Source organism: Athene noctua, chromosome 4 (genome assembly GCF_965140245.1).
Source record: "Athene noctua chromosome 4, bAthNoc1.hap1.1, whole genome shotgun sequence".
Classification (NCBI taxonomy): Eukaryota; Metazoa; Chordata; class Aves; order Strigiformes; family Strigidae; genus Athene; species Athene noctua.
Window position 1 is genome coordinate 26,213,753 of NC_134040.1, and position 27,341 is coordinate 26,241,093.

A 27,341-nucleotide genomic window follows, 5' to 3' on the forward strand; every position below is an offset into this window, starting at 1 on the left:
TTCTGTCATCCAAACCGTGCTCACACTGCCTCTGTTCCTTTGAAGAACCCACAGCTTTGAAAATCTTGTTAGGTATCACTAGAATTTTTTCAGACTTTTAAATAGTAGAGCTGGCTCTGCTTAGAGCTAACACAGCCGCTCTTGAGGCCTTCCATCTCAGGGAGCTGTTGGCAAGGCTTGTGAGACTGAAGTTTGAGTTGTCTAATGCTTTCCTCTGGATCCAGATGTTTCAGCCCAAATGAATAAACTGAAGGCTATGAAACAGCCCAAAGACCTGTTACTGCAGTTGTACCATATGTATCCTTGTGGAATCTCAGCCATATTTTTGAGACCGTCTCTTCAACTGGCCAGATAGTGCTGGCTCTATTCTAGTGACCAGCACTGAATATTCCTCTGAGACACAAACTCTGCTGGGTTGATAGGCATAGTTTTGTGGCAGCAGGCTTCAGCTCGTGGTCGCTAGATTCAGATGCCTTCCCAACACTGAAGCAGAGGAATGGTTCATGGTGGTAGAGAACTGTTTAGTTATAAACCCCTGACATAACACATTAGAAAATAAATCTACTCATTAGAAAATAAATGCTACTGCATGTCAAAGCTGATGAACCAAGTAATCATCTGGTTTGAACACACAGAATTTAAAAAAATCATGTTTTAAATCTATCTAGTTTCAGTGTTTTTATAGAAAGCTTCCTTATGAGTAAGTATTTTTCCTTTCTCTTTCATATCATAATTTCTTCCGTCTTTAATAGGTGGGACGGGCAAAAGATGAAGCCTTAACAAATCAGCTAATAGACTATCTTATGGGAGAGAGTGATGGCATGCCCAAGGTATTGTATTTTTATCACTGCTGTCATGTTACATTGCTGTGCTACAAGATTTTCTGAGTTTATTTTGTCCTGGAAGTTTGGTAGACACAGATTGTTTGTTGCTTGGTTTCATTAAGGAGCAAGACTTGCATAATCACTCTGTGAGTCATTCACCCAGTAACTTCAGTTTCAGAAAGACAACAAAGAAAACTGTCTTGGGTGTAATCATCTTTCTCTCAGCTTTATGAAAGCAGACAGTTGGACAGAGGAGATTCAAATTAACACACATACTGAGGGAAAGAGACAAAACTTAGCTGTTCGTTCATGCCAGTTAGCTGGCTGGCTGCTGCCTTTCCCAGATGGACAGTCAGCCTCTGTGTGTCTCAAGACTAGTTACAGCACTGATCTGGTCTTGCAGTGTGGAAAGCTGATCTAATGGTTGCAGTGGAAGAAAGTAAGGTAGTAAATAGGAGATGAAAGACAAAAACCTAAAGATGATTGGGCTACATTAGTTCCTGTATTCATACATCAACACAAGACATAAAAAGTTGTGGACAGGTTTTCAAAATTACCAGCTCCCTGGTAATTTTGAAGTGACTCCCCTTGATTTCTGAAGTGACTATGACCATGTTTTCAAAACGAGTTCAGCCCTAAGCAATTCAAAATTTTGCCACTGAGATCACTTGAAAATGTAATGGCTTCCTTGGATGTCCATATGACAGTTAAACCTTATTTTTTAAAAAAATCTTTCTTTTTGCATTTCTTACTATGTAGAAGTATTTAATTTTAAGTTTGAATTGACTATTCATAGAGTCAGTTTCATCTGTGGCTATAGGCTGTAAGTCTGTGAACTAAAACACAGAGTTTCTGTTCAGTGTTGAAGAATAAATTTATGTATTTAATTTATGATAGAAAATTTTAAAAAACAGGAAGCACATTTGATGATTTTTGGTGACAGAAATGCAGAAGTCCTAATGCAGAAGTTTGATTAACAGGAGGAGAATAAAATACTGTGGACACTGATTTTTATGTTTTCACTCATCATTGTCATAGAAAATCTTCTTTGGATCCTTAGAACCTTACATTTTTTCTTTTATACTACTTAGGAGATGCTTTATGCTATGAGGCTTCTTTTAATGTCATGTGATCAATTAATAAAATTTAGAAAGGACCATAACCCTTTCTTCCGGGCGTCCTTCTCCCTGCTCCTTTGTTAAAAGCAAACCATTCACTGGGTGCAATAAAAGACTTTTGTCAGGCTGGCAGAATATTTCGTCTTTTTGTCTCTTGTATATATGGATTTGGGAGTTGGAAGATACTTGCTGACAGATTTTTGTGTATTAGTTGCCAATGCCACAAGTTTGGCAGTGCCATAAATTTGGCAATAAAAGAGGAGGATAGTTCACAAACTAAACAGAACATAGATTAAACTGTGCTATATGTACAGTATAAGAAGTAGATTTCAACCATATTCCATTGGTATGATTTTTTTTTTTTCCAAGACAGGTTAAAAATGTCCACTGTAAATATGATGTTAGACATCAGAACAGCAGCATTTGAGATTAAGATGAAAAACAGCTCTTTAGCAGAATGACTGCTGATGGGCTGTCTGGTTTCTCTGAGTTCAAGCTATGGACAAACAACTATCACAGACGTTTTTTGGCTTTGATGTCCATATTGCTTATGGTACCGTCAGTCATATTTGGGCTTGAGTTCATGGGACTAAGTGGCTTAGCCACTTCAAGATTTACTGCCTGTTACAGGAGAGCTGGAACATGAGCTAAGTGGTGCTGCACCCTTGTTTTTCTACTGTGAAAGCCAGACCTCGGGTGCAGACATGGGAGTCTGCAATTCATCCCTTTCTCAAGGAATTTAAGATCTCATACAAACTCACAGTATACACTGTCAGGTACAAAATGATATGTATGGAAAAATAAGTTCTGTCTTAGTGAGAGGAGTAAGGTTTGGTAATGATAGAAATTATATGATTTGGGTACAGTAGGTTTATTTCACCCCTAATATTACAGCTTTGGTTTATGCTTCTGTTGGGAGATTAGAAATTCTGTCTCTTTCCTCTTTGTATGGTGCCTAGAGATTAAGGGGTTTGGTGTTTTAGACTTTTAGAGACACTAGACAGTTGATGGCCAAGCCAATCTTTGCTTTTATAAAATCAAAACCAAACAAACAAACACTCTATCGCTTTATTTTTTAACTCTTATTATTTACCTGTAATTTGAAATGTGAACATTGATAAAATTATGAGAGAAGCAAAATGTACTGAAACAAATGAAATTCAACTGCAAGAGACTAAAAAAGAATAAAATTGGAGGCATTAAAAATCTGTGCAGCATCAATAATGTCATGTTTATGCTGAAAGCTGGGTGGACAGAAACTGTAGCATCCAGTCTATTTTCTAAGATGCTAGAAAAATCTTAGCAGCAGATTTTTGTGAGAACAGCCTAGCTATCTGGTTGAAAGACATGCATAGGACTGGATAAGGGAAGTGAGCTCCAGTGTGATGTCTGTAGTGAAGAGATGCTAAAGATTTTAGCAAACACTCAGGAATGCCGTAATTGCCGTATTTAATATTGTTTTGAACTTCAATGTAGAGCTTTCTTTTCCTTGTTTAAAAGCTCTTTCTTGTTCTTCTGAATGCTTTAATCCAATCTGCCATAGTCTCTCTCAGTGAGTAACAAAATTTTGCTTTATCAAATCATATATATTTGTTTTTAAAATGTACTTTAACAGCAATTCATCTTTATCCTTATTATGCTATGGAGACAGTGGTTTTGAAATTAGCAAGCAAATGGGATTATTTTTAGAGAATAGCAGCTTTTATGTGGTAGTATTTTTGTAAAGCTGAAAGTAAGAGTGAACTTGAGGCAGCCATGCAGCAGAAACTTGCTAATCCTTTCAAGCACTGATCTTCAAAGCAGATCATTGCTCACAACAGCCTGATTGCTTTAAATCTTTCCTGGCCAACAGTTATGTGGCATTTTATTCAAGTACCATATTATCAAACTTACTATGCTTACCAAAATTTTGCTTCACTGTTGTCTGACTGATTATAAACTACTTCTTAAATGTGTTATTATGTCAACTATTGTATTGGTTATCTTTAACATGTAAAGATTCTTAATTTGCTATGTGTTCTTCTGTAATTTTTGAGAGCATTAACTAGCAAGGTTCTGCTGTTTTCTGTGTGCATATTTTCTAAGTACCTGTGTTTTAAAAAGGAAAACTAAATTAAAATCATGGGTATCTAATATTAAGATCAGTTAGATTGCAATAATGAATTTTTCCAAAGACTTTAGGAAATGTGTTGTCAATTAAAAACTCCTTCCTGCATTTTTTGCTTTTTAAATGGCTGACTTTAAAGGTAAGAATATGAAAGTAAAACATGAGACAAATTTTTCTTACGTGGCAGCCATATACAGAAAAAATATAAAAGTAGAAGGCATTTAAGTCATCTACATAGATTATTTAAGTAAAATAATTAGGGACATGGCAAATATCATATAAAACCACTGGTCCATGCTGGGACAGGATCGTTCTCCTGCTGCTGGAGCAAAGGGAGAAGCAGCCTCGATTGGGAAGAAGTGCAGCCGCCTTCTATTGTCAGTAGAACAGCCAGCTGTGGTCATTAGGAGGTGTCAGAAGTTGGGAAGAATGATATCCTACCCTACCACTCATAATAATTTTCATTTTTTCCCACTCAGGAAATAGAAATTTTCCTTTTTAAGGCAGTTTACAGTGAATAAATAATATCTACTAATATAAGTAGTTGTGGCTACTTTATTATCCAGATAACTATTTCATTATTGTTGTTATGGTTCTTAATGATGTTCAACCTTTTGATCATGTGTTACTTAAAATTCTGCTCCATCATTAGTTTAAAAGTAATTAGTTTGGGTCACTTAATGTTTTTCCTTATACTATGAGTTAAAAAGAAGAATTTGACTTGCCTTTTTTCTTTCTGTATGTCAGCCTTTCTCTTGCTTCTATTTCTGTGATTTTTTTCATTTTTTCCTTGTCTCTCAAAGTAGGGAGCTAATCTTTGCATTCATCTTCATAAGGAAATGTCTTTATATCTTTCATGTTTCTGTTCCTTTGAATTTCTGCTTTTTTGCTGTTTGAGACTTACATGCAAAACCCACACAGTATTCCAGAGAATGGCATGACATTGATTGATACAATTCTTTTTAAAGAAGTTTTTATACCATTTTAGCATAGAATCACATTATAAATGTTTGGGTTTACTACTAGTATTGCAGAATTAGTTCGTTTGGGTTTTTTGCTAAGCTATCTATAAAGTTACCAGTCTTTTTTTTTTTTCCTGATCTGTATATTTAAATTGGAACCATACCATTATATAGGATATTTGAGCTTAATTTAATCTTGATTTACTAGTTAAAAGATTGTCATGTACGGACCTTACTTTTTACTGATCCCATTTTAGAAATCACTGCTAAAGATATAAAATAGTGGCCCTAGCCTAGTTGTTTGTTTTCACTTAATAGTTCCTTTTCATCATAAGCAAGGTAATTTTATTTTACATTTTAGCTGTATTCTTAGGAATGACCTCTTCTAAGGATTTTTTTCAAAATCCATAGGAAAGACCAATTCCCTTTTGTAGAATTTTTTTTTAGTAGTCTCCTAGAAAATTGAGCACACCTTATAAAAATAGACCTCATGTTTGTTTTCTTCAGTATTGCCATCTTGGTTTTTTGAAGTTTTGGGTTTTTCACTAATTTCACTAATTTTCCTGCTCAACTGCCAGTTCTTGGGGTTTTACTTTCACTGGGTTTTTAAACTAACATTTTCCATTCTTGATTCATGTAATATATAAAATGTACATAATATAGCAAATTACAAATTTTATGCATTTTGTTAGCTGATTGTTTCCTTAATTTTAAGGTTTTTTAGCTGTCTTGGTTGTCTGCCATCTGGTCCCAAAACAATATACTCTTTAATGGCCAGATTTTGTCATCCTTGTCCACACTAAGCAATGTTTCTTTGTCTCGATCCATAACACATTACGTAGCACAGTATGTCTCGATCCATAACACATTTTAAACATTTCTAGCAAGATTTCCATTTCTGAAGGGAGTCCTTTGGTTCTTTTCTGATACCATAAATGCCCACACATCTGAAGGCATTGGGTTTCCACCTGTACAACTCTCTATGTGCCTAACGGTCTGCAGCTTTCTGCATCAATATTGACAGGGCTTGGCAACTAACTGCCACAACTTGGTCAGGGTCCTCAACGTGGGTGTTTATCTGACTGTCCTAATGGCCAAAGCTTACAGGGGAATGTAGGATAGCTAAAGCGTGTTGATACAAAGAGATTTTCACAAAACAAGCCAGCTTGTCTGCTTTAGTTTGAAGATTGTGGTGGTGGGATAGACAAGTAAAGAAAGAGAATACAGGAGTATGTCTTCAGTTAGTATTAATTGCTTTTGTATGATTCAATTAAGGATGCCAGGTACCTATTCCGCTTATACATGGCACTAAAGCAATATAGAGAAGCTGCCAGAACTGCTATAATAATTGCCAGGGAGGAGCAGTGTTCAGGTAAGTCTGTTTTCTCTAATATGACAGCATCTTTGACACTACATCCTTGCAGTACTTATGGTACCATTATTTATATAGGATTGTACTTATAAAAGACATGTATTGGTTCTTTTAATTATATTTGGGTTTAATTTTTAATTTGAAGTAGCCTTTGTGAAAGGGTTGGGACTCATACGTGTGTATTAAATATTGGAAAAAAGAAAATTGTGGGAAATATCGGCATTCCTTATTACATTCAAGTAAATATACTAAGATTATCTGCAACTTGTGTATATCACAGATCTTAAAATTACTGTTTCTACGTGTGGTTTCTGACTTGGATACTGATCCTTTAGTCTGCACATGATTTTTTTTCAGTTGGAGATGTGCACAGGAGGTAATTTCTGTTGAGGAGTCAGATACCTGTTTACTTAAGCCTTGTTTTCACCTGTAATAGGTAGCTGAAGTTAGAAAAAAGGAGTAAGAAGGGATAGGGCTAGAAGCAAAATAGCTGTTGCCTCCATTATTAGCGCTCCTCTGTAGCCATGGCAACAGCCCTACCATAACACCACTTGCTTTTCATTTCAAGTAAGTTAAGAAAAATATCTATAAAGGAAGAATAGCAGTCTCAGGCAAAGTAACTTTTATGGATAGTTCCTCAGCATTAGGCTAAGGAGTGGAAAATCTCTTAAACCCTTGGCCAGCATGATCTTCCAATTCATCACAGCAGTGAACAATCATAGAATCATAGAACCATTTAGGTTGGAAAAGACCTTTAGGATCAAGTCCAGCTGTAAACCTAACAGTGCCAAGTCCACCACTAAACCATGTCCCCAAGTGCCACATCTACACGTCTTCTGAACACCTCTAGTGATGGTGACTCAACCACTTCTCTGGGCAGCCTGTTCCTTCCAATGCTTGACAACCCTTTTGGTGAAGAAGTTTTTCCAAATATCCAATTGAAACCTCCCCTGGTGCAACTTAAGGCCATTTCGTCTTGTCCTGTCTCTTGTTACTTGGGAGAAGAGACCGGCACCCACCTCACTACAACCTCCTGTCAGTAGCTGTAGAGAGCAGTAAGGTCCTTTTCCACCGGGCAGCTCTCCAGCCACTCTTCCCCAAGCCTGTAGCATTGCATGGGGTTGTTGGGACCCAAGTGCAGGAGCTGGCACTGAGCCTTGTGTTTCCACTAATTACATAAGCAGGGAATGTAAAAGGCTCAAGGGTTTCATTATTTACTATCTTCTCTGAAGCTTAAAACTCCCATACTGTATTTCATATTCTCTAATGGTATAGATGTGTTCCGCAACAGTGTAATAATAAGCACAGTATTTTTTTCACTAAAATCACAAATCTTGCAGTAACTTTCCTCCACAGAGGCACAGTTTTAGATTGCCCCCCTCTTCCTTCAGGAGATTTCAGTGAGTTTGATTCTGAAGTTTACACCAATATAGTTTATTCTTAAAAGTCAAACTGTTTGGTATTTTATTTTGAGTATGCCATTTTATGTGCAATTTTCCTTTAAGGTTTTTTTTATGTAATCACGTGATTTTAAGACAGATACTATTATACTGAGTCAGTAACACAACATGAAAAAAGTAATGTTTTCCAGCAACTAATTCTGGAGTGATATTTAGCTGCCTCACACAAATTCCACTGGTTGATTCAATGGTAGTGTGTAACAACACACAACACATTGCTCTATAGAGTAAAGGTGTTTGCTGATTGAGAAGGAGAGAGAGATAGAGGGAAAAAGTTTGCTGAAGTAACTGAATCTGAAATTTCCTTTAAATGCCTGCAGCTGCAAAGAGTATGACTTCCTTACATTCTAATAATGAAGAAAAAACCAAAAACCAAACAACAGAAAAACCCAAAGAAAGAACAAACAACTAGCTAAGAGTAGACTGACCATACTAAGTGGTGGTGGTTTTGAGCTACATTGATAATTTAATGAAATCCTGCGGTTTCTGGAGAATCCTTGATAGTAACCTTGAAGCAGTATAATCCAGTGAATTAACATTCAAATTTTAATTATCTCTCTGAAAGGTTTTGGATTTGTTTGGTTGCAGAGGCAAAGCAAATGATAAAAGTATGTTAAATTAACATTTAAACAACAGCTTTTGAATATCTGACATTGAAGAACAAAAAGAGGTAACATCTCTAAATGCTCTAAAAATACCTTTTCTCATCTTTATTGTGGAAGCAATATATCAGATAAAGTATCTTCCATTTGTAAAGTTTCATTGTATGAAATTGTCATCCACATACATATTTTGCTGCTGTTTAGATGACTTCTCAAAGTGTAATTTTTTTTCTTATTTAACTCCCTGGTTGATACTGTTCAGGCTACTGTGACAAGAAACTGCTTGTGACTGTCCAAAGAAATTTTCATGCAAAGGTTTTGCTCTAAGAATCAACATAATTTCATACTCAGCTTCCAAATATGTCAGGAAATAAATTGCTGTGAAAAATTAAATTTAGTGTTGTTTGTTTTTAAGGAAACTACCGAAATGCACATGATGTTCTTTTCAGTATGTATTCAGAGTTAAAGAGCCAGAAGATTAAAATTCCTTCTGAGATGGCTACAAACCTTATGATTCTACACAGCTATGTTTTAGTGAAGGTAATGAATTCAGAAACTGAATTTAAGCATGAATTGCACAGTCTCTGATTTATTGAACTGTACGTGTGGATGCTCTGTATACATAAATTACTTTGTCATATAAGTTGTATCAGAGAGTCCAAGCACATGCTAGCAAGGCCAATCCATACATTTTGGTTGTTTCTGCCTCTTTGACTAGCATATTATTTTTTAAATACCAAATCATTAAAAACCTACATCTGGCTTCCTGTATTTCCTTTGCATTCATACTTACAAATATGTCATGCTGCTAGTATTAATTATTACTCATAAGCAGATCACCGCTTTTCTGTAAATGAAATTCAGCAGGGGGGCTCAAATGATTTCTGGTAGTTAATGCATGGCCCATCAGGATATCCATTCAGCCTACAGCCAGCTTCTGGCCTCCCTCTCTACCAGCAGTGAAGCGGGAGCAGGCGAATAGCAGGCTCAAGGCCAGAGAGACTGTTGTGGCAAAGAGCAGCTGTAAAGTCTCTGGTCCTTTCTCTAACGCGTGGTACGCCTCTGCTCAGTTTTGTGAAAGACCTGTGAGTGTGCAGCTCCCAGAAAGATGAACACCAAAAGCAGGCTACAGGAATTACTCTCTGAAGGCTGCAGTTAATTCAGTATGTTTGTTGTATTCCAGACTCATGTGAGACGTGGTGATCACATGAAGGGAGCACGTATGCTTATACGTATAGCCAACAACATCAGCAAGTTCCCATCACGTAAGTGCTGACAGCACTGTGCTCTACAGGACAATTCATTCATTATTGCATTAGGAGGCACATTCTCTTCCCGTGATCCTGCAGGGCACATGACAATGTGTAAATACACAGTATGCTCTGCCATCCCCCGTGGGATAGCTCTTTGATACATAGGGCTTCCAGGATGGGTTCCTCAGCACCAGTTCTATCTGTCCTCGCCACCACAACTGCAGCATTGAGCTGCCTGAACCACACACAAACAGTCAGGATCATATATAAGGAACTGATCGATCCTGTGACTTTATCACAAAATTTTAGTCGATCTTCTTTTGAAAATACTATTAGAGTACATGAAAAATGTAATCTAAAATGTAGACTTTACACAGTGTGGACGAGATTTGGGAGAAATGGTTATAATCAAAATGTTCCTGCTGCTATGCTGAGCTTCAGGAATGCAAGGCAGCGAGAGGTGAAACCATGTATATATCTTGTGTATGGTTACAGGAATTGCACAAATTGTGCGCCTGTGTACCCTGAGAAAGAAGAAAAATACTGTCATTTTTCATCAGTACCTTTTTAGCCATATTAGTTCTAAGGCTTTCAACATTAATATTGGTAAATAAATATTTGACATCATTCTTTCATTCTCTTACAGACATTGTGCCGCTTTTGACTTCAACTGTTATTGAGTGTCACAGAGCAGGATTGAAGAATTCAGCCTTCAATTTTGCTGCTATGTTGATGAGACCTGAGTATCGTAATAAAATAGATCTTAAATACAAAAAGAAAATTGAAGCAATGGTCAGGTAAGCAGTGTTAATCTTTACTGTCAAATGTAAACAATGTCAAAGCTTTAATGTTATTTTTGCTCATAAAGCCTATGGGCTTTATCTTGTTTTCATTGTATTTCATTGTCTCAGATCTGGAAGGCAAATGATTTCCGCCCATTCCCTCAAAATTAAAGGCTCTTCTGTTCCCATAGATGTGATAAAACTTAAATGCAATATGCATGTGAAATGCTTCCTCAACAGCAGTAAAATTTCCCATCTTGTCCATAGAGACGTAAGCACAGCCATACAGCTTTAGCTGTTCTCTCATTAGGAATGCACATGTAAATTGTTGGCTACTACAGCATCAGCAGTGTGCTCTGCTGTGACTTCGGCTATGGAGTAAATGACTAAGATAAAAAAGAATGGCAGTACAAATAGATGAATTCTTAACATTTTCTTCCTTAGCTGAAGTTCTGTTTTGATAGATCCTAGTCAATGTTTTCTACCAGAGGAGGAAACATAGGTGAGTGTGTAAGGGCAAGCATATGTAATGCTTTTCTTATTTATTCTTCTAGCCTCTAACCATTCTGAGGCTCAGGGACTTCTTGAGCCCATATGGGTGGTTTAGGTACTTCTTAAGTCTCTAAGTGCTCCATGAGGTCATCCAGTATTTTTGCTTGAAGCCATGTATGTTTTTAGCAACAGATGACTCCTGTGACAAAACGTTCCATTGCATCAAGACTGGCCCCTAGCTAGTTTAATGTGATGCCTCATAGTTTTCATCATGGGAGAGATCTTGCCTTTTCTGCATCACTTACGATTTTATAGACCTCTGTTTTTTTCCCATTTCCCCTCTATCAGTCATATCTTTTCAGGACCTGAAGAGTCTCAGCTTACATAGCTATTCTTTATGGATACTGCTCTTTAGGGCCTTTCTCTGAAACCCTTTTACAACCTTTTTGCAGGAGGCAGGACCAAAACTACACACTAGAATTAAGATGTGGGCAACCCATGGGTTTATGTAGTAGCAGAATGACTCTGTGTTCCACCCTACTTGATTTGCTTTGACTGTTTTTAAAGAAAGCTGATGTTTTCATAACATATATGGTAATTGCAAGATCCTGCTCATAAGCCACAGCAGTTCAGAGTCCATCATCTTATATATGGAAACTTTTTTCCAAGAGGCCTTGCTTTCGCTTCTCGCCCACCCTTGTATTTTCTTGTCACAGAGTTGTTCTGGAATTCTTTGAAACTGGCTCGGGCCTGTATCAGTCTATTATTTTCACTTACATTTTATGAGCATGTAGAACAGCAGTAGTTACCACAGATGCATACTGTGAGAACTGTTGATCCTATTCAGTTTAGTATTTAACCATTTTTTTTTTAATTCGTGCAAAGTTCTTCCAAATTACCTGGGTAGTATTTCTAGAACATTACAGTAAGTTTCTAAAATATGGCATCAATGCTAAAAGCCATGTTGACTCGTTCTTAATCTATCACATTTATCCAACCTCAGCTTTCATATGCAGACCCAAAGGAACTGGCCATTGAGAGGGGGACGTACATGCCCAGGCTAAGAAAGAGAAATTGTGCGTTCTACAGAGTCAAGATAACTAGGGAAGCCATCTAATTCTCTCCACAGTTACTAGGGTAAACATTAGAAAGGATGTATCCTCTTCATTGGAAAATAGACTAAAAGTGACTCTAAGCTCTTCATCTTTAAGTGTTCCATAGAAGACTAAAATGTGGTCAGATAAGAAATCTGAAAAAAGGTCTCCCCCCACTGCCCTTAACCTTAGTGCTGTGGTGCCTGGATCAGGCCCATCATTCTGACAGACACGTGGATGAACACAGGCCTGCGTAGGGCAGAGTTACAAGCTGTATTGTCCCACCAGGCCGCTGGGTTTAGTTCTTGTTACTTCAATTTTTTGTGGTCAACCCCATCCCAGAAAAACACTGAAATAAACCATTGCTTTATCTCCTAGACATACAGACCATGAGTTTTGAAAGCTTTCAAAGTACTATGATCTGTTACAGTTTTAAATATGTTGCACTGTTTCAAACCGGATGGAAAATGATCTATTTCTGGGATGCATAATTGTGATGAAGCTTGGGTTGTAGTTATGAGGAATTATCTGGTGGAATATAAAATTCACTCGGAAGCTATGCAAATAATGCAAAGGAAGAACACTTGCTAAGTATCAAAGGCATTGTAAAACATCTTTGTTCAAGTTCAAAGCACTTGAGGTTCTTATTCACATTTATATCTTGCTTCTAGACGTCCAGACACAACAGAGACAGAAGAGCCAGCAACAGCCTGTCCACACTGTGCATTCCAGCTCCCAGAGAGCGAACTTCTGTGTCCCGGCTGCAAAAACAATCTCCCCTACTGTATTGCAACTGTAAGTATGTGCTGTGTTTTCTGCAGTGTCAGAACAAACACAGAGCTTTTCATTCCTGCTAAAAACAATTTCATCTGAACATCCTTGGTTTGCTAGTAGATTCAAGCTAGGTGTTTTTGTGGGTCGGTTTGTTGGGTTTTGTTTTTTTTCTAAGTTCTTACCCGTAAGTAAAAGAAATTCTTGTTGTCTTTAACTACCCTAGAGCATCCTTAGTAAGCCACCTACAAGTTGCAGGCACTTAAAGGCAAGAGTAAAATCACAAAGTGGTTCTGGAAGCCTTCAGCTTGTGCACCAGGGCTCCCCTGAACGCCCAGCACATGCGCCATCAGGCCAGTTGGTGCCCCTGGGAGAACACAGACAGGGCTGTGCTGCTGGCACCTTCCCAACTGGCCCTTTGCTTAGGGAAAAAAAAAAAACCTTCAAAAAACTTCTGGAAATGGCCCAGAATGCAACAGAACTTTTAGGCAATTCCAAGTTAAATAATGGGTCAGCCAGTGACATCAGTGTTTCTTGTATTAGTGATCCATACAGAATTGAGAAGTTCTAATATTTTTGTTTCAGTGTACTTTAAAGTGTACTGAAAAGGTATGGATGGGGGCTACATTTCCCTGTGGAAAAGCCACGCATCCCACTGTTACCAGCACCAGTACAAAATCTTTATACTGAAGTTAGCTAGTGTGTAACTAACACTCTACTTTTACTAGGTTCAAGATATTTGTCACACTGGAATTGCAAAAAAATCAAAATTTACTTGAACAGGAATCAAATGTTAGAATTAACATACTTTATTAAAACTAAAGAATTAAGCCTTACCAAAAAAATATTAATAGTGATTATTTTTTTACTGTATTGTTTTACAGAGTAAGATGACTGGTATATTTCAGAAGTATTATCTTAAGGAAAAAAACAAAAGGCTTTTAAATATAGCTTTATGAGCCAAACAAAGTACATATCCATGTATGTTTCACATTATTTATTTTGGCTCTGTCTTGGTTATAGTTCATTTTCATCACGAGTATTTGTATCATAATTAGGAATGCAGCATTTTCAAATACAAGAATCAGCGTCAGAAGAGTCTACTGTTGCATATCCTATTAGAGCATAAATCTCTCAATATAGTTCAAGGTGCTATTGCATTTTTATAGTATTAAAAAAGTACATAATTTTTCTATCAAAAGCAAATTATTAAACCCTACCAAAAAAGGAGAAAAAATTTCTGTGGAAAGAGGCGAGTACCAGGCAGTCATTGTGCTCACAAACTGGACAGCATTGAGTGCCATCTCCAGGGCTTGGGCAGCATTTCTTGAACATCATATACACCACCAAAAATTGCAGTAGATTTACATATGTCTCAAGACATAGCTCTACAGATCACTAAAAGAATTTTAAAAGTTGTAATTCAATACATTCTTAGATTTCTTTTTTTTAAAGAGGAATACAAATTATAACGAAAGCACGGCATCTCAGCAAGAGCTCCTTTTCTGGTTACAGGATTTACACAGTAATCAAACTATCAGGGTTTGGGGTTTTCAATTCCTCAAGATCTTTAGAACTCAGTTGCTGAGACATTCTAATAGTGACCGGTACAAAACTCAACGCCCAGTTCACCAGGACAGCACCTGCCCTTTAACTACTCATGCTTTTGCACACAGGGTCGGCATATGGTACGAGATGACTGGACAGTCTGCCCACACTGTGACTTTCCTGCCCTCTATTCAGAATTCAAGACGTAAGTTGGGATTTTTTTTTTCTGTTGCAGGATTACAATGTCTGTTCATATTTTAGCAGCAAACTGTTTAATTTGGTACTAAAAACTTAACATCTGGGGGATGGAAGAGGAATCCCCCTTACTTGGTAGTTTCATCTAACATATTCACAGAACATCACTTCAAAGGGAACCAAAAACTATGATAAGGAAGGACCTGGGCCCAAGATGCAGGGCTCCAACACCAGAAACAGGAAGGTGGATGGGGGGTTGTGTAAGTCCTCAGCTCCTTCCAGGAAGGCAGCCCGACATGGAGGCAGGGGGGCAACACAGCCACAGCAGCAGTCACCACAACATGGCAGGTACAGACTGAGGCAGCAAGAATCTCTCATCCCCCATCGTCACCTGTATGAGAATGGGCTGGGATGGCTCTGTTCAGATGTCAGGAACTGGGACGCTGCAGAAACTGCAAACGTTAAACCTTTGCTCTGCCTAGACAGAAGTAGCTGTTGCCCTGGCCTGTATCTGTCACATCACACAGGTCAGAACTTTGCTCTGATGCTTTCTGCCTCACACCCAGCAGTTCCTTTGAAAAGATACTGAAATTATCATTTGACCCGTCACCCTTCTTTTAAAACAGCATGTTACAGGCTGAAAACACATGTCCAATGTGTTCTGAAAGGATTGACATTGTTCATCTCAAGAAAATAAATGATTGCACACAGTACCTCAAGCCAGAAGATGGGGACTAATAAATTCAGGTATGTGCTAGAGCCTTTATTTTTTATTTAACACGGCTCCTTCTAGAGGACATCAGGCATTCCTCCCAGCCATGGAAATGCAGTGTTCAACCCCTGACTTACAGCGTGCATCGGGGCCTCAGGTAACTGAGACCCAGCTGTAACACCCGTTTGCCCTCTGGCATGCAACCACCAGTAGCTTTTGCTACTGCCACTAACCTGGGAGCAAAATCATTCCAGTTGTGAGGCTTGGAACATGTTCCTGAACACCAGTTGTGTTTCAGTAACACAGAACAGCCTGAAGATCTCAACATCAGCAAATCCCTGTGCAGATCTACTAACAAGTTTAAGCATAGGAAGAGACAGAGATGCAAACTGAAAGGAGCAGATCTAAAGCGCAGGTTACATCACCTTAGCTTCTATGTTTAACAGAATATAAGAATGTATCACAGAGTAACAGCAACATACTATTGGAATGAAATACTCCCATTTCAAAGAATGAGACCACTGCCCTGTCTCTACCACACAGTTGGAGTCCAAGACTTTGGTTTTGTTAAAGGAATGGTAACTGAACATCAATTAAAGTTCCTCATTAATCTTGACATTTGAACACCTTACGTGAAAATGTAGCTGTAGGTCAAAGTAATGCACACGGGGTATTATAAATTAATATTTACCACAATAACCTTATTTTGTTAACCTTTTTTCTGGTTTGAGAAAACCTTGTGGTTTGCATCACAGTCTTTCTATCCCAGGAGATGACTAACCAGCTCCGTTTATTTTCAGAACTGCAGGTGTTGTCTGGCAAGCAGCAAGGAAAGCTCCATCACTACACTAAATCCTAGTGGGGAAAAGATGTGTAATAACAACCACCCTGTCACTTCTATTTTGTGATAGCCTGTAAATATTTACCTTTTGATAAATTTTGTACTTTGATTTATTACAGTAATAAAAACTGATAATTCTTAACAGCAAAATTTGCATTTTATCTGTGCTAAAGCCAAACCAAACCCCCTGGTGTTCTCTCGACATCAGTTCTGAACTTTACAACTATTTTCTATTAACATTTCTTACTCTTTAGTTACTCCCTTCTGGATTTGATTAAAGAGACAACTGATACACGCAAAGGCTCCTCAAGTTCTGGAATGAAATCCCTCACTGCTTTTCCGTCTCTAACTGAACAAAAGGGAAGTTGTGGGAAAAGAGTAGCACCACATCCTGTACATGAAGGAAAGCCAGAACCTTGGAAGAAAAGAGAGGGAGGGAGACAGAACACTCCATGAACTTAACCAAAACTTTAAAAAGACTCCTGTGAAACATTTTATTGTAATTTTATACACTGCTTAATTTCTACAATGTACAAATATGCAATTTTGGTTTGGGGTTTGGTTGGGTTTTTTGCATCATGTACTACTTACAAGAGTTCACCACAATGTCAGGGGATTTATTAAAAAAAAAGTGAAGTCCTAGGAAGACTTAGCATAAGTGCCAGGTAACTAAGCATCGCGTTTTCATTGAGTACATGCACCCCGGTGTTCGTTGCACAAGGATATTAATAGCTTGTAACACTGTAGCACGTTGAGTAGGACATGGCATAGTGTGAGAGTGGAGTAGCTACATCACCTCTATAAGAGGAGCATTTTCATCACACTGGTTCTGCTTTCCCAGTTCCAGCACTGGACCTGTTTCTCGTTCCAGCCAGAAGTTAGATAAGTAAAGCTGCCTTCCAGAGCAAGGTTTTATTCTGTTTAATGTCTTGTTTTATCTTTCTTTTTCCCTTCTTTTTTTGTTGTTTCTTCATTTTTCTCTCTTTTTGGCAGCTTGGAAGACTTCGCCTTTTTTTGCTACAAACAGAATATACAGACAGTTTAAAACCCAACTGCAACCTCCCAGAAGCCCAAGTCAAAATGCATTTGGTATTAAAAGCAAAAGCCCTCTCTCTTCTCTCCCCCGCCCCTTTCAGGTATGAAGTGCCCTGGGTGTACACACTCTACAATATCCAGCCCTAAGGGTATAGGTACAAAGGCTGCTGCTGGTGTCTTTGCTAACCCCAAGCAAAGGCCTATGGCTGCTCTTCACCAAGGGCATCACCCCACCAACACCTAAAATATTGCTACGTTTTGGAACTGGACACAGTATTCAAGAGTTTAGAGTGATGCCTTGTGTTGGTCCAACATGCAAGCAGAAGAAAACAGATTAAAATAATGGACTTTTTCAAGCTACACCTAGTAACAAATTCAAAAGTGAGGGATGATATCAGCTATGGGGGTTTTTTTTAAAAATTCAGATGCTGTTACAAGCCCCAGAAAGGTAACCGAGAGGAAAGTTTAGTGTGGTAGTTTAACACTGAAGAAATTAAATCACCTTAATCATTGCATCACTTTCAACAGCATCTTGCTCTTCCTCCTCAGACTGAATCTCTTCCACATTCAAGTCTTCATTCAGTTCTAAGGCCGCTGCAGATCCTGACTGCCTTTTAGATGTCTTGACAGAATTAAGTGAATATGGAGTCAGATGTGCCTCTTTGTTGTAGGCACGTGTAAAAGCTGCTTTGACCTGATAGGTTGGAAGGAAACACTATAAGCATCATCTTAGGAACTGCAGATTGTTAGCTAACCAACTCTCAGTGAGAGATTCCACATCATCTTTCCTTGGGAAGATATGGCCAAAGATACATAGAAGAGGACACTATCTCAGGACACAGAAAGCACCTAAGAGCTCATTTTAAGCAAGTCCCACATAATCCACAGTGTGCATCTTCAGATGGTCCTCACTTAGGCCTCCAATAGTTTCAGTACTGTTGTTCTGCTGTCACCTAATTCAAGTCACTCTCACCAAAGCCACCCTCAGCAGCACCGAACACGGGCTGCACTACAGCGGCAAACGAGATTCTTCCCTTTCCCCCAGCCTGTGACCTGGCATGGGGAAGATCAGGTTCAGACTTCATGCCTGCGTAGTTTGTAACAGGGACTTGAGCTTAAGCTCACCTTGTACCCAGTGAGGTCCCAACTACTGATGCGGACTAGCCAGATCCCAAAGGAATACCACACAAAAGTCCCCCCACTAAGCCAGCAGCTGAGTAACTGGACCATGAAAGATGCCAGCTGCAAGCCAGCCTCTTCACTCAGCGCCCACAGCGTTACGGGTACAGTTGTGCGTCCCTCCTCCTCTGCGCAGTGGCAAGGCAGCCCCGAGCTTCCGTGTAGGAAAATACCAGCTTCCCCCACCCCTTCTGTGTTCCACTTCCACACCCCTGACACAGCCGACTCCCAGTGATCCCTCACACCAGCAACATGAGGTTTACGGTAGGGCTGCCCAGTGAGGCACAGCCTGACTAGCTTGTAGGACATACCTCTAAATCAGCTGATTTACAAAGACTACCATTAAATTATAGTTAATAAAATTATTCATTTGCAGCTGCACCAACTTCAGCCTTCCAGCAGCACATCCATACCACAGCTATTATTCTATGATTTCTTTTTAAAGATACGGAAGGAAAGGGGAAAATTCACAATTTTTACCTTAGGATCCAGCTTTGAAAAAGGACTGGGTTTGCCTCCCCACGTGCTTACTTCCATGATATTTTCAACATCTTCTTTCATCAAGCAGTAAGAGTCCATAAACGTTACAGCCTGTTGTACACCATCTGCTCCAAAGTCTTTCAAGGGCTGGACAAGCGCATCCCGCAAATACGACAAATACTCCATATTTACTGTCCTCTTGCACATCTGGGTTCTTTGTCAAACATAAAGTAGTAAGTACATCTGTACAACCACCACCATTCACTTCTAAACACAAACAACCTGGAGGTAGGCCCTCAGCAAATGGATAATCAGCTGCCTTAATGAGTTAACTCCAAGTTGTACTGGGCTGTTCCTTCTGCCACACCCACATTAGGGGTAACCCAGCGCAAGGTATCCAACCACCGAGTGGTCTGGGGAAACATCCCTGACTGAGAAACAACTTCAGGGGGTTAAAAAAAAAAAGCATCACAGTACCACTAACTATACTAAAAGTGTCTGCAGTCTGACTGTTGCCCAGATTAAGCACCAAGAAAGTGTCACCACCAACACACGAGGATATTCAGAATATACTCTTAAGTTTGTACCAAACACAGCAAGGAATTAATGGTCAGTAACAAACCACACGAGAACTAAATATCCATGTCAATATAAACCAGAAAAGGAATGTTGGTACTACCTGAGACTCATGTGCATTGCCAGTTCTTGAATGATACGATCATGTTTGCCTGTGGATGAAAATTTCCCCAGCCAGCTGGGAAAGACAGGAAACTGGGACATGTGACCTCTCATCAGCTCTCCTGGCAGAACACTTGCATAAATAGCCTGAAAAAGTAACACACATGCCAAACTCAAGCCACAATGAATTAGTCTCACTGACACTGTGACATACTGCCCTACATAGAAGGGGGTAGGTCAGTACAGTTCCGCAGTGGAAATAGCTCATTTAAGAGAACACTTTCCTGCTGGCTTGTTTCTGTTCAACCCCTTTGAGGTTACAGCTTCATCTCTTGTACCACCCTATTTATTACCATCTTCTAAAACTGTGAAGTTATCTGGGTTTTAAAAGCCATTTAAAAAAAAAAAAAAGGAAAAAAGCCTGTTTGTTTCTCATTTTAGAGTGTAGTCAGACAAACAGCTGACTTCATACAAACAAGCACAGGTAGACCTGGTGAAGGAGACATTTCCAGAGAACACCATGAATCTCCATGAGCTCAGCTAGCTAAATTCCTCAGCAACTTCTCTGTTTGTACCTGCATTAAGCAGGGGGTGAACAAGATGACCTCCCAGAGGTCCCTTCCAACCTCATCTCTGCTGCCAGTCATAATCCTTCAAGTACAAGTCTGGGTCAACGTTTTGGTGATCGCTAAAAGCGGACAGTGACAAAGCTTCAGTCCTCTGTGCTTTGGGAGAAAACTGGCCTGGTGGGAGGCTGCGATAGGAAACACATAAATAAAAGCCAGCAGGCTTGTAACTGCACATCAGAGGTGATACGTGCCAGGTGCTCCTACACTTCATAAAGAAGGGTCAAGCTTTTCAAAGTTTCAGAAGACTTAATTTCATGATACAGTGTGAGTTCAGCAACATAAATATGGGAAACTGCTCTACTCGCCAGCAGAACAGAGAATACTATGTGAAGTATGAACTACATAGGTCACAAAATTACACTGAAACATACATTTTTAAGGGATCATTCTTACACTGGACACCCATAACACACATGAAATGAATGTTAAGTGCTCACCTGTGTTGGAAGAAGGTTCCAGTTTTGCTTACTACGAATCTGTTTGTCCACTATATCACCATCACATATGCTGTCAGCTGTTCTACTCAAGAGCACCAAGTGTTTTTTCAGATTTCCTCTGGAAAAAAACAAAGTTGACTGTATTACAAAGCAGAATTATCCAGATAGGTTTTAGTCTAGCTTTACTCTCTGACACAAAAGCCTGTGTCAGTTTAGGGTATGGAATAACTCACCCAGCAGCAGCTGGTTTCACATGTACATAGTTCTCTTGGACAAAGAGAGGTGCTAGGGAATAATCATGGAAGAAAAGATCTGATTTGTCTATAAGAGACATACGAGAAGCCTCCTCTCCAGCAGCAAAAACCTTCCGGACAACATCAAAAGGGCCCTTAAGTAGATGATATTTCAACAAGTCAGTGGGTTGCAGGTCAACAAAAACAATAATACACCACACAGCATCACAAAATTACTGTAGTGATAGTACCCAACAAGATCTGGACTCATCAGTACAAGTTCGATGTTCAGTATTTCCTTCCTAGTACTTTACCAGTTTCAAGAACTGGGTTTTACTTCCAATAGTAAGAGAATTATCTCCTAAATAAGGGACTCAGGACGAGAAGTATGAGCTTCATAATTGCATCTTACATAAGAGACCAGTACATCAAAATATATCCTCAGTCCTGGATTTACTGCTCTTCAGCTCTTTGGGGCAAATCTGATAGCTCCCTGCATCTACGTTATCAGTGCTTTCGTTCAGAAGATGCTTACAAAGCCTAGTGATTATATCAGAAGATGACGGTAAAAGCCAATCCAGTATTTCACACTTACCAGTTTGATATCCTTTTTGGCTCTGCTGGCATCTGTTTTAGCCTCATCATAAGTCAGTGACTTATCTTTTGCACACCACATATTAAGATTATGTAAAACCTAAAGAACAAAATTGACAATTTGGTAGTATAAGAGCATTTAAATGGAAGACTCAAGCAGAAAATGCCTTATCTCCACACATAAAAATAATACCTTTCAAATACTACACTGAAATCTAGGATTTGTACGTGACATGCTCTCTGAATGGACACTGATGCTGAAGTGGCACTGACCTGTCTGATGTCCTGATTTGCTGCCAGGATTATCTCTTGCATAGCAGGTGGTGGAATTTTTAAACCTTCTTTAAATGCAATAGACATCATGGCACCCTGTAATACACACAGGTGAGAAACTGTCACTAGCGAATTCCTATGAATTCTTCCCCTTACAGAACACATTGACACATCTATGAAAGAGAGTTACCATGTTTTTGTAGTTTTTTAAAGCACGTATAACTTACATTTTCTCTCATAAACGTATGTCATCCCTTGTCACTGGTGTAAAAAAAGCAGCACATGATCATTTAAAAAAAAAAAGTCTTTGGATATATTTAAGGTAGACTACTAAATCTGAAAGTCTTTGGGATACTTCATTCTCTGGGAAGAAAATCTCAAACCATTTTGAAAAGTAGTTACTCACTGAGGTGGTGTTTCCAGTTCTGTATACGTTCTGCCACATGAAAACAGGAGTTACTGATGGTAATTCAGTGCAGCCCCTACAGCCACAGCCTTCTTACCTTAATCTGTTCTAGACGAGGTCTCTGAAAACGAAGATCAAAACAGTAGTGGACCAAGGAACGCATTTTAGGATGGTTTCGATCATTACACATACAGATGATGGGTATCTTTGTGTGTCTAATCAAACCAATCAACTCCTGTGATTTAAACACATCGTAACAATTACATCAGATAGAGAATGTTTAAAATGTCCTACCAGGCAGCATTAGTCCCTGCCTTAAATCGGATCCTTGAGAGATGCAAGTTTCTAACACTCTTCCTACTACAATCATGTTTCCACACAGTGAAAACCTAGCCCCTCTCCTAACTTTTCCCACTTGCTATTCTTCCATTCAGCTGCACTAAATGGGCTGTCTACCCACTTCCAGCAATCATGTTTAGATCATTCTTCATGAAGTAATTAAGAGCAAGCCACAGCAGAGCTGTCCCCCTGCAGAACGAGATTCATTTGTCTAACAGCCAGTGTGACCTGGCCTATGCCCAGAGGGAGTGCACATCTTTCTCACGCACCCTGCCACAAACAATGAGGCAGCAGGAAGTAAAAAGGTCAGCTCTTCCCCATCCAGAGAGCTCAGCCCTGAGGCTTCAGCATTGTTAGACTTACCAGAGCAAACTTTGCCTGCTCTAATGGAAGCAAAATTCAATTCAACTTCATATTCCTGCAATGTAAATGTCTGCATCGGAGCTAAAGATATGTATGCCCTTTATTGACTAAGTACTGCATGTGACTATGGGAAACCTTCAGAAGCTAAAACTGGAGCTGCTAAGGAGAACAAAGTATATTACTGCCTATGCCACACTGTTCATTCAGCATTACTGCCTACTGAAGAGAGCAACTGTCCCAGACAGACTACAAACCTCCCACTGCAGGTACATGCCAGCTGCAGAGACCAGAGGATAAATTCACCTATCCAGGAATAAACATCTACAGCACACACATCCAAGTTCATCACTCCAGGCTTCTTATACAGAAGTATCTTTTCCCCCCTCTACCAACGCATAATTCTTCTGACATGAAGACTGACTTCTAAAACAGGTCAAATAAACTGTACTCTACAGAGAGTTTCTATGGACCATGGGTTGAGGACAGTAGACTGGCTTGAAATACTTTGTGCTGTTTAAGGTATGCACTCTTAGCAATGGCATTAGCTAATAACTATAGCAGTTTCACCTGAATCCCTCCTCTGTCTTCATTGCCTGCCATACCATCCACTTCATCCATGATCAATACATGTTTCCCGCTAACTGATGAGGATGTGCCTGAAAATGAATATGGACAAGAAAATGAGATGGGAATAAAATAGAGTCTTGCTCAGAGTTTTACCCAATGCTTTACAGGTTAGGTAAGCCCATCCTAGACACCTGAGGTGGTGGTGAACCTCTTGCTCCACCAGTTGATCACATGAATCCATGATCACAGAACAGAACTGACTATAACCTTGTGTCATCTTCCAAAAAATGTCCCATGCAACAGAAGAGCAACTGCAGAGTTCTTCAGTAGTTTGTGCAGATTAACAACTGGTTCCACCATAGTAAGATTTAATTCTACAATTGCAGATGAAATAAAACAGCTTGCTAAATGAAGCCATCCCTGTGAGAGCTGGATCCTTCTGCGTGATGAGCAAGTTCAATTCCTAACACTGCTATGTAATAAGGAAGCCCTGTCCCTCCTGTAACCAGACTTCTAACACAACAAAAATCCTCCTTCAAACCACAGACATACCAGAACAGAAGTCTTTGATGCTGGTGTTGTTAAGGGACTCAGCAACTACTTCCTTTAGACTGTTCTTACTGCGAGTGTCACTGGCATTCAGCTCCACATAGCTATACCCCAGTTCCTAGTCAAAACACATAAACCACACAAAATATGAGAACACAGATCAGTGAAAGAGCATACGCATACTCAGAATTAGAAACAGTATTTCAGAGTTCCAGAAGGAAGTTCTGACAACAACATTTTCACATATAATTTTTGGCTTTGATTCCTTTCTTCCCTTATACTCCTTTTCTCTCACAGACATGGAACAGATATACTCAAGAGAACTTGTTTTTAAGTGGGGGCCAAGAGGGGAAGTCAGTGGCACAGATTTGGTTCTAAAGGATTAAGAGAACTGCCACCAGGTATACAAACAGAACTTCAAGCCAAGGCTGGCTAAGCTCCACGGTATTTCCAGCTGCACATCAGTGTCTTATGCACAAAGAGTCAGGACAGGAAACATGCCACTCTGAAAGCTGAAGGAAAGGGAAGCTTTTAACTATTTTAGAGCTAGGAAACAGATTACTCCCTCAGCAGCCCTAATACTTCAGAACAGGGCTGGGCTGCATGTCAGTCCCTGAAGAACCACACCCAGCTGCTCCTTTATCAGCAAACTCCTCTGACAGGGGCATGCCACGGCACAGCAGTGAGCTGCACACAGCTTTGTTCCTGCAGCTTGAACAACCCAGTTTTGTTAGCTACTCCCATGGAGCACAGTGAAATGCTCTGCAGAGACCTGAAGCAGCTGTAAGCAAGCTAGGCTGGAAACCAGAAGCAGCAAAGACCATGCTAGTGCAGAAATGAGTCCAAGTCAGCACATCCAGCTCTTCTGCAGGTCTAGTTTTGATTGTGGCATCAGCCTGCTGGCACAAAACTCTAGAGCAGGCTGGGGGAAGCCTGGGAATTACTCTGTAAAACTCTTGTTTGAGGCAAGTAATTATTCCTTCCCAACACAACAGTTCTCAAACCTTCCAAGTTGGTAGTATCATATTCTAAGAAAGTTCAGGCAAGTCAAAGAACAACAGTAACAATCTGTAACTTCATACAACACCACTATTAATAAGTTGGCTTTAATGGTATTTCTACAATATGGAGTTCTCGCTGATTCTCATGACAGCTAAGTTAGGAAAAACTCATTTCTAAACTCAGATTTAGATATGGACACAAAGCTCTGTCAACTTCTCTCATCCTAAAGGAGTATTTGATTTTAGAATGAGTCTGGGCAAGATATCTTTGTTAGATATATAAAACCCATGACCCAGTCTGTCATATAGAAACTTTCAAAAAGCCTGCCAGAATTCAACTCCCACTAAATTTAGTGCAAATATTCTCTGACTTGTAGAACTTGTGCTGAATGCTCCAATTCTTGAAAACCATTTCCAGTCATTCAACATGCTGTTATATGATTCCCCTCAATGTAACAGAAAGAAATGCAGACACTCACTGCTACATTCTTGCCCCAGACCTGATAAAGGTATCTAAACATACACATATTTTCACCTGGAACCCTGTTCTAAGCAGGTGGAACAAGGCTTGGAGCAGACAGGTCATTTAGGGGATACCAACTGCACCCTGCATCTGTATTCAGATAAAGAAAAAAAAAAAGATAAAGAAGTGCTGGGAACAGCTGTTAATATGAACTCACCTTACAAACCAAAGAAGCTGTAGTAGTTTTACCAACTCCAGGTGGACCAGAAAGTAATGCTGCTTTAAAACCAGTACCATCATCTTTGCCTCCAGTTTTATTGGTCTTTGCTATAAAAAGAAGATTCCAGGTTTTAGCTAGGTATGTATTATAAAACAAACTGCATACTTCTAACACATACACATCTACATCCTAACCATTTGGGGCAAGGCAGCTTAAACCATCTTAGTTTAAGACTTACAGTGATTCTAAACTGAAAAATATCAGAAGTGTGATTAATGTAATACAACTGTTTCAGCAATTTCCACACCACCACATCATTAAGAAACAAAACCACCAAACCAACAAAAACACCCCAAACAAACTAAACCAAACCCCAAACACACCACACAGAAAAACCCCACTACCCACTATGACTGAAGTGAAACTTAAATGCTATTTCAAAACACAGAAAAAGCTGAAGCTGTCTATAGAATGGCATACTACATATGACATGGACAATTAAGTCAGGCAGAATCAGGACCTTAACAATTCCCCTCTTCCCCAGGCATGACAGCAGCTCTTTAGACATGTTGCTACCCTACATTTTCAGGGTAGCACTGGCAAACATTTCTCTTGCTGAGAAAGATTTCAATAGCCTTAACAAGAGGCCATTTTTATATACATTACTGCCAGGTTATTTTTGTTTCTTTTGGAAAAAGATTATGTTTAAGAGACTACCACAAGACTTAAATATTTTCAGACAGTTTTCTGGTTTTTTGGGTTTGTTGTTTTTTTGGTTTTTTGTTTTTTTTGGGGGGGAGGGGGGGCGGGGGGGCAGGTGGCAGTGGTAAGTGAGCAACTACTTTCAACAAAAAAACCCTCAGGCTCATCTGCTGCTAAAAATGCACCCAACTGCAGCCTCATTCCCGATTTCCAGAGTTGCTTCTGCTATCTGAAAGGCCCATGGAACCATGGAAGACCACAGAGAAGTTAACCGCGCTGGTCACCTTGTCCATCTTCTGAAGTAGCCTTGTTCCAATTTCTGAGCCATCGGAGCAGTTTATTAGCACAGCTTTGTTCACCCTGTTGTCCAATTATTGCCTTAAGAGATACAGGCTTGTATTTATCTACCCATAGCAATCTCTCTGTTCCATCTTCATTAATCTCAGAAACCAAGTTCCCCTTAGGTTTTGGAGCTTCGCTGTTCTCTTCAGTCTGCAGTTTAAAGTCCGTAAGCTTTCGAACAGCAGTGGTTTCTTTCTTGACAGATTTGACAGTATCTCCCTTTTCAGAAGTAGACTTATATCTTTTATTATCTGCTCCCTTTTTGAAGGGGCTAAAATTCCTTTTTCCTGTTTCAGCTTTCTGTGGTGTCTTTTTAGGTCTTGACTCCACTTTCTTTGCCTTGGGAAAATAAAAGTAAGAAAATTAAAGGGAAATTTAAAAAAACACATAAAATAAACATGCTGTCTTTGAACACACATACAGGAGTGCTTAAGAAAGTAACAAAGCTTATGTATTGATAAAAAAAAGCTTCAAAAGCAGAAAAAGACATATTCGTCTCTGAAAAATAAACCACTGTTAAACACGATGCCAGCTGGTTCTGTAGCACAACCCACAAAAAAAAAAAAAACAGGAAATGTTCTGGTCATTCCAAGAGCAGTCCCTACTCATAAAGCCTGGTTCATCATTAAAAAAAAAAAAAAAAAAAAAAAAAAAAAAAGGCAGCAAAACTGATGACTCTCGAGCTGGAACAAATGGGCCAGACACCCATGATGCTTTC

General features: G+C 39.3%; 2 protein-coding genes across 6 annotated transcripts in view; one reads left to right on the forward strand and one right to left on the reverse strand.

Moving 5' to 3' along the window:
- The window catches only part of WDR19 (WD repeat domain 19), a 48,385-nt gene extending 32,160 nt beyond the window's left edge, over nucleotides 1-16,225 (forward strand). For all 4 annotated transcript variants that reach the window (XM_074904667.1, XM_074904668.1, XM_074904669.1 and 1 more), the window contains 9 exons: nucleotides 753-830; nucleotides 6,287-6,383; nucleotides 8,861-8,985; nucleotides 9,629-9,710; nucleotides 10,345-10,495; nucleotides 12,738-12,861; nucleotides 14,514-14,590; nucleotides 15,207-15,327; nucleotides 16,093-16,225. In XM_074904667.1, coding sequence (XP_074760768.1) covers nucleotides 753-830; nucleotides 6,287-6,383; nucleotides 8,861-8,985; nucleotides 9,629-9,710; nucleotides 10,345-10,495; nucleotides 12,738-12,861; nucleotides 14,514-14,590; nucleotides 15,207-15,318 — 846 coding nt within the window. In that variant the 3' untranslated portion in view covers nucleotides 15,319-15,327; nucleotides 16,093-16,225. The remainder of the gene's footprint in view (nucleotides 1-752; nucleotides 831-6,286; nucleotides 6,384-8,860; nucleotides 8,986-9,628; nucleotides 9,711-10,344; nucleotides 10,496-12,737; nucleotides 12,862-14,513; nucleotides 14,591-15,206; nucleotides 15,328-16,092) is intronic.
- Nucleotides 15,317-27,341, reverse strand: part of RFC1 (replication factor C subunit 1) — a 42,432-nt gene continuing 30,407 nt past the window's right edge. For both annotated transcript variants that reach the window (XM_074904672.1, XM_074904671.1), the window contains 13 exons: nucleotides 26,566-26,962; nucleotides 25,577-25,686; nucleotides 23,899-24,013; nucleotides 23,347-23,435; nucleotides 22,175-22,312; nucleotides 21,672-21,767; nucleotides 21,400-21,498; nucleotides 20,805-20,959; nucleotides 20,572-20,689; nucleotides 19,507-19,652; nucleotides 18,828-19,041; nucleotides 17,671-17,862; nucleotides 15,317-17,150 (listed from right to left, as the gene is read on the reverse strand). In XM_074904672.1, the coding sequence (XP_074760773.1) occupies nucleotides 17,055-17,150; nucleotides 17,671-17,862; nucleotides 18,828-19,041; nucleotides 19,507-19,652; nucleotides 20,572-20,689; nucleotides 20,805-20,959; nucleotides 21,400-21,498; nucleotides 21,672-21,767; nucleotides 22,175-22,312; nucleotides 23,347-23,435; nucleotides 23,899-24,013; nucleotides 25,577-25,686; nucleotides 26,566-26,962 (1,965 nt within the window). In that variant the 3' untranslated portion in view covers nucleotides 15,317-17,054. The remainder of the gene's footprint in view (nucleotides 17,151-17,670; nucleotides 17,863-18,827; nucleotides 19,042-19,506; nucleotides 19,653-20,571; nucleotides 20,690-20,804; nucleotides 20,960-21,399; nucleotides 21,499-21,671; nucleotides 21,768-22,174; nucleotides 22,313-23,346; nucleotides 23,436-23,898; nucleotides 24,014-25,576; nucleotides 25,687-26,565; nucleotides 26,963-27,341) is intronic.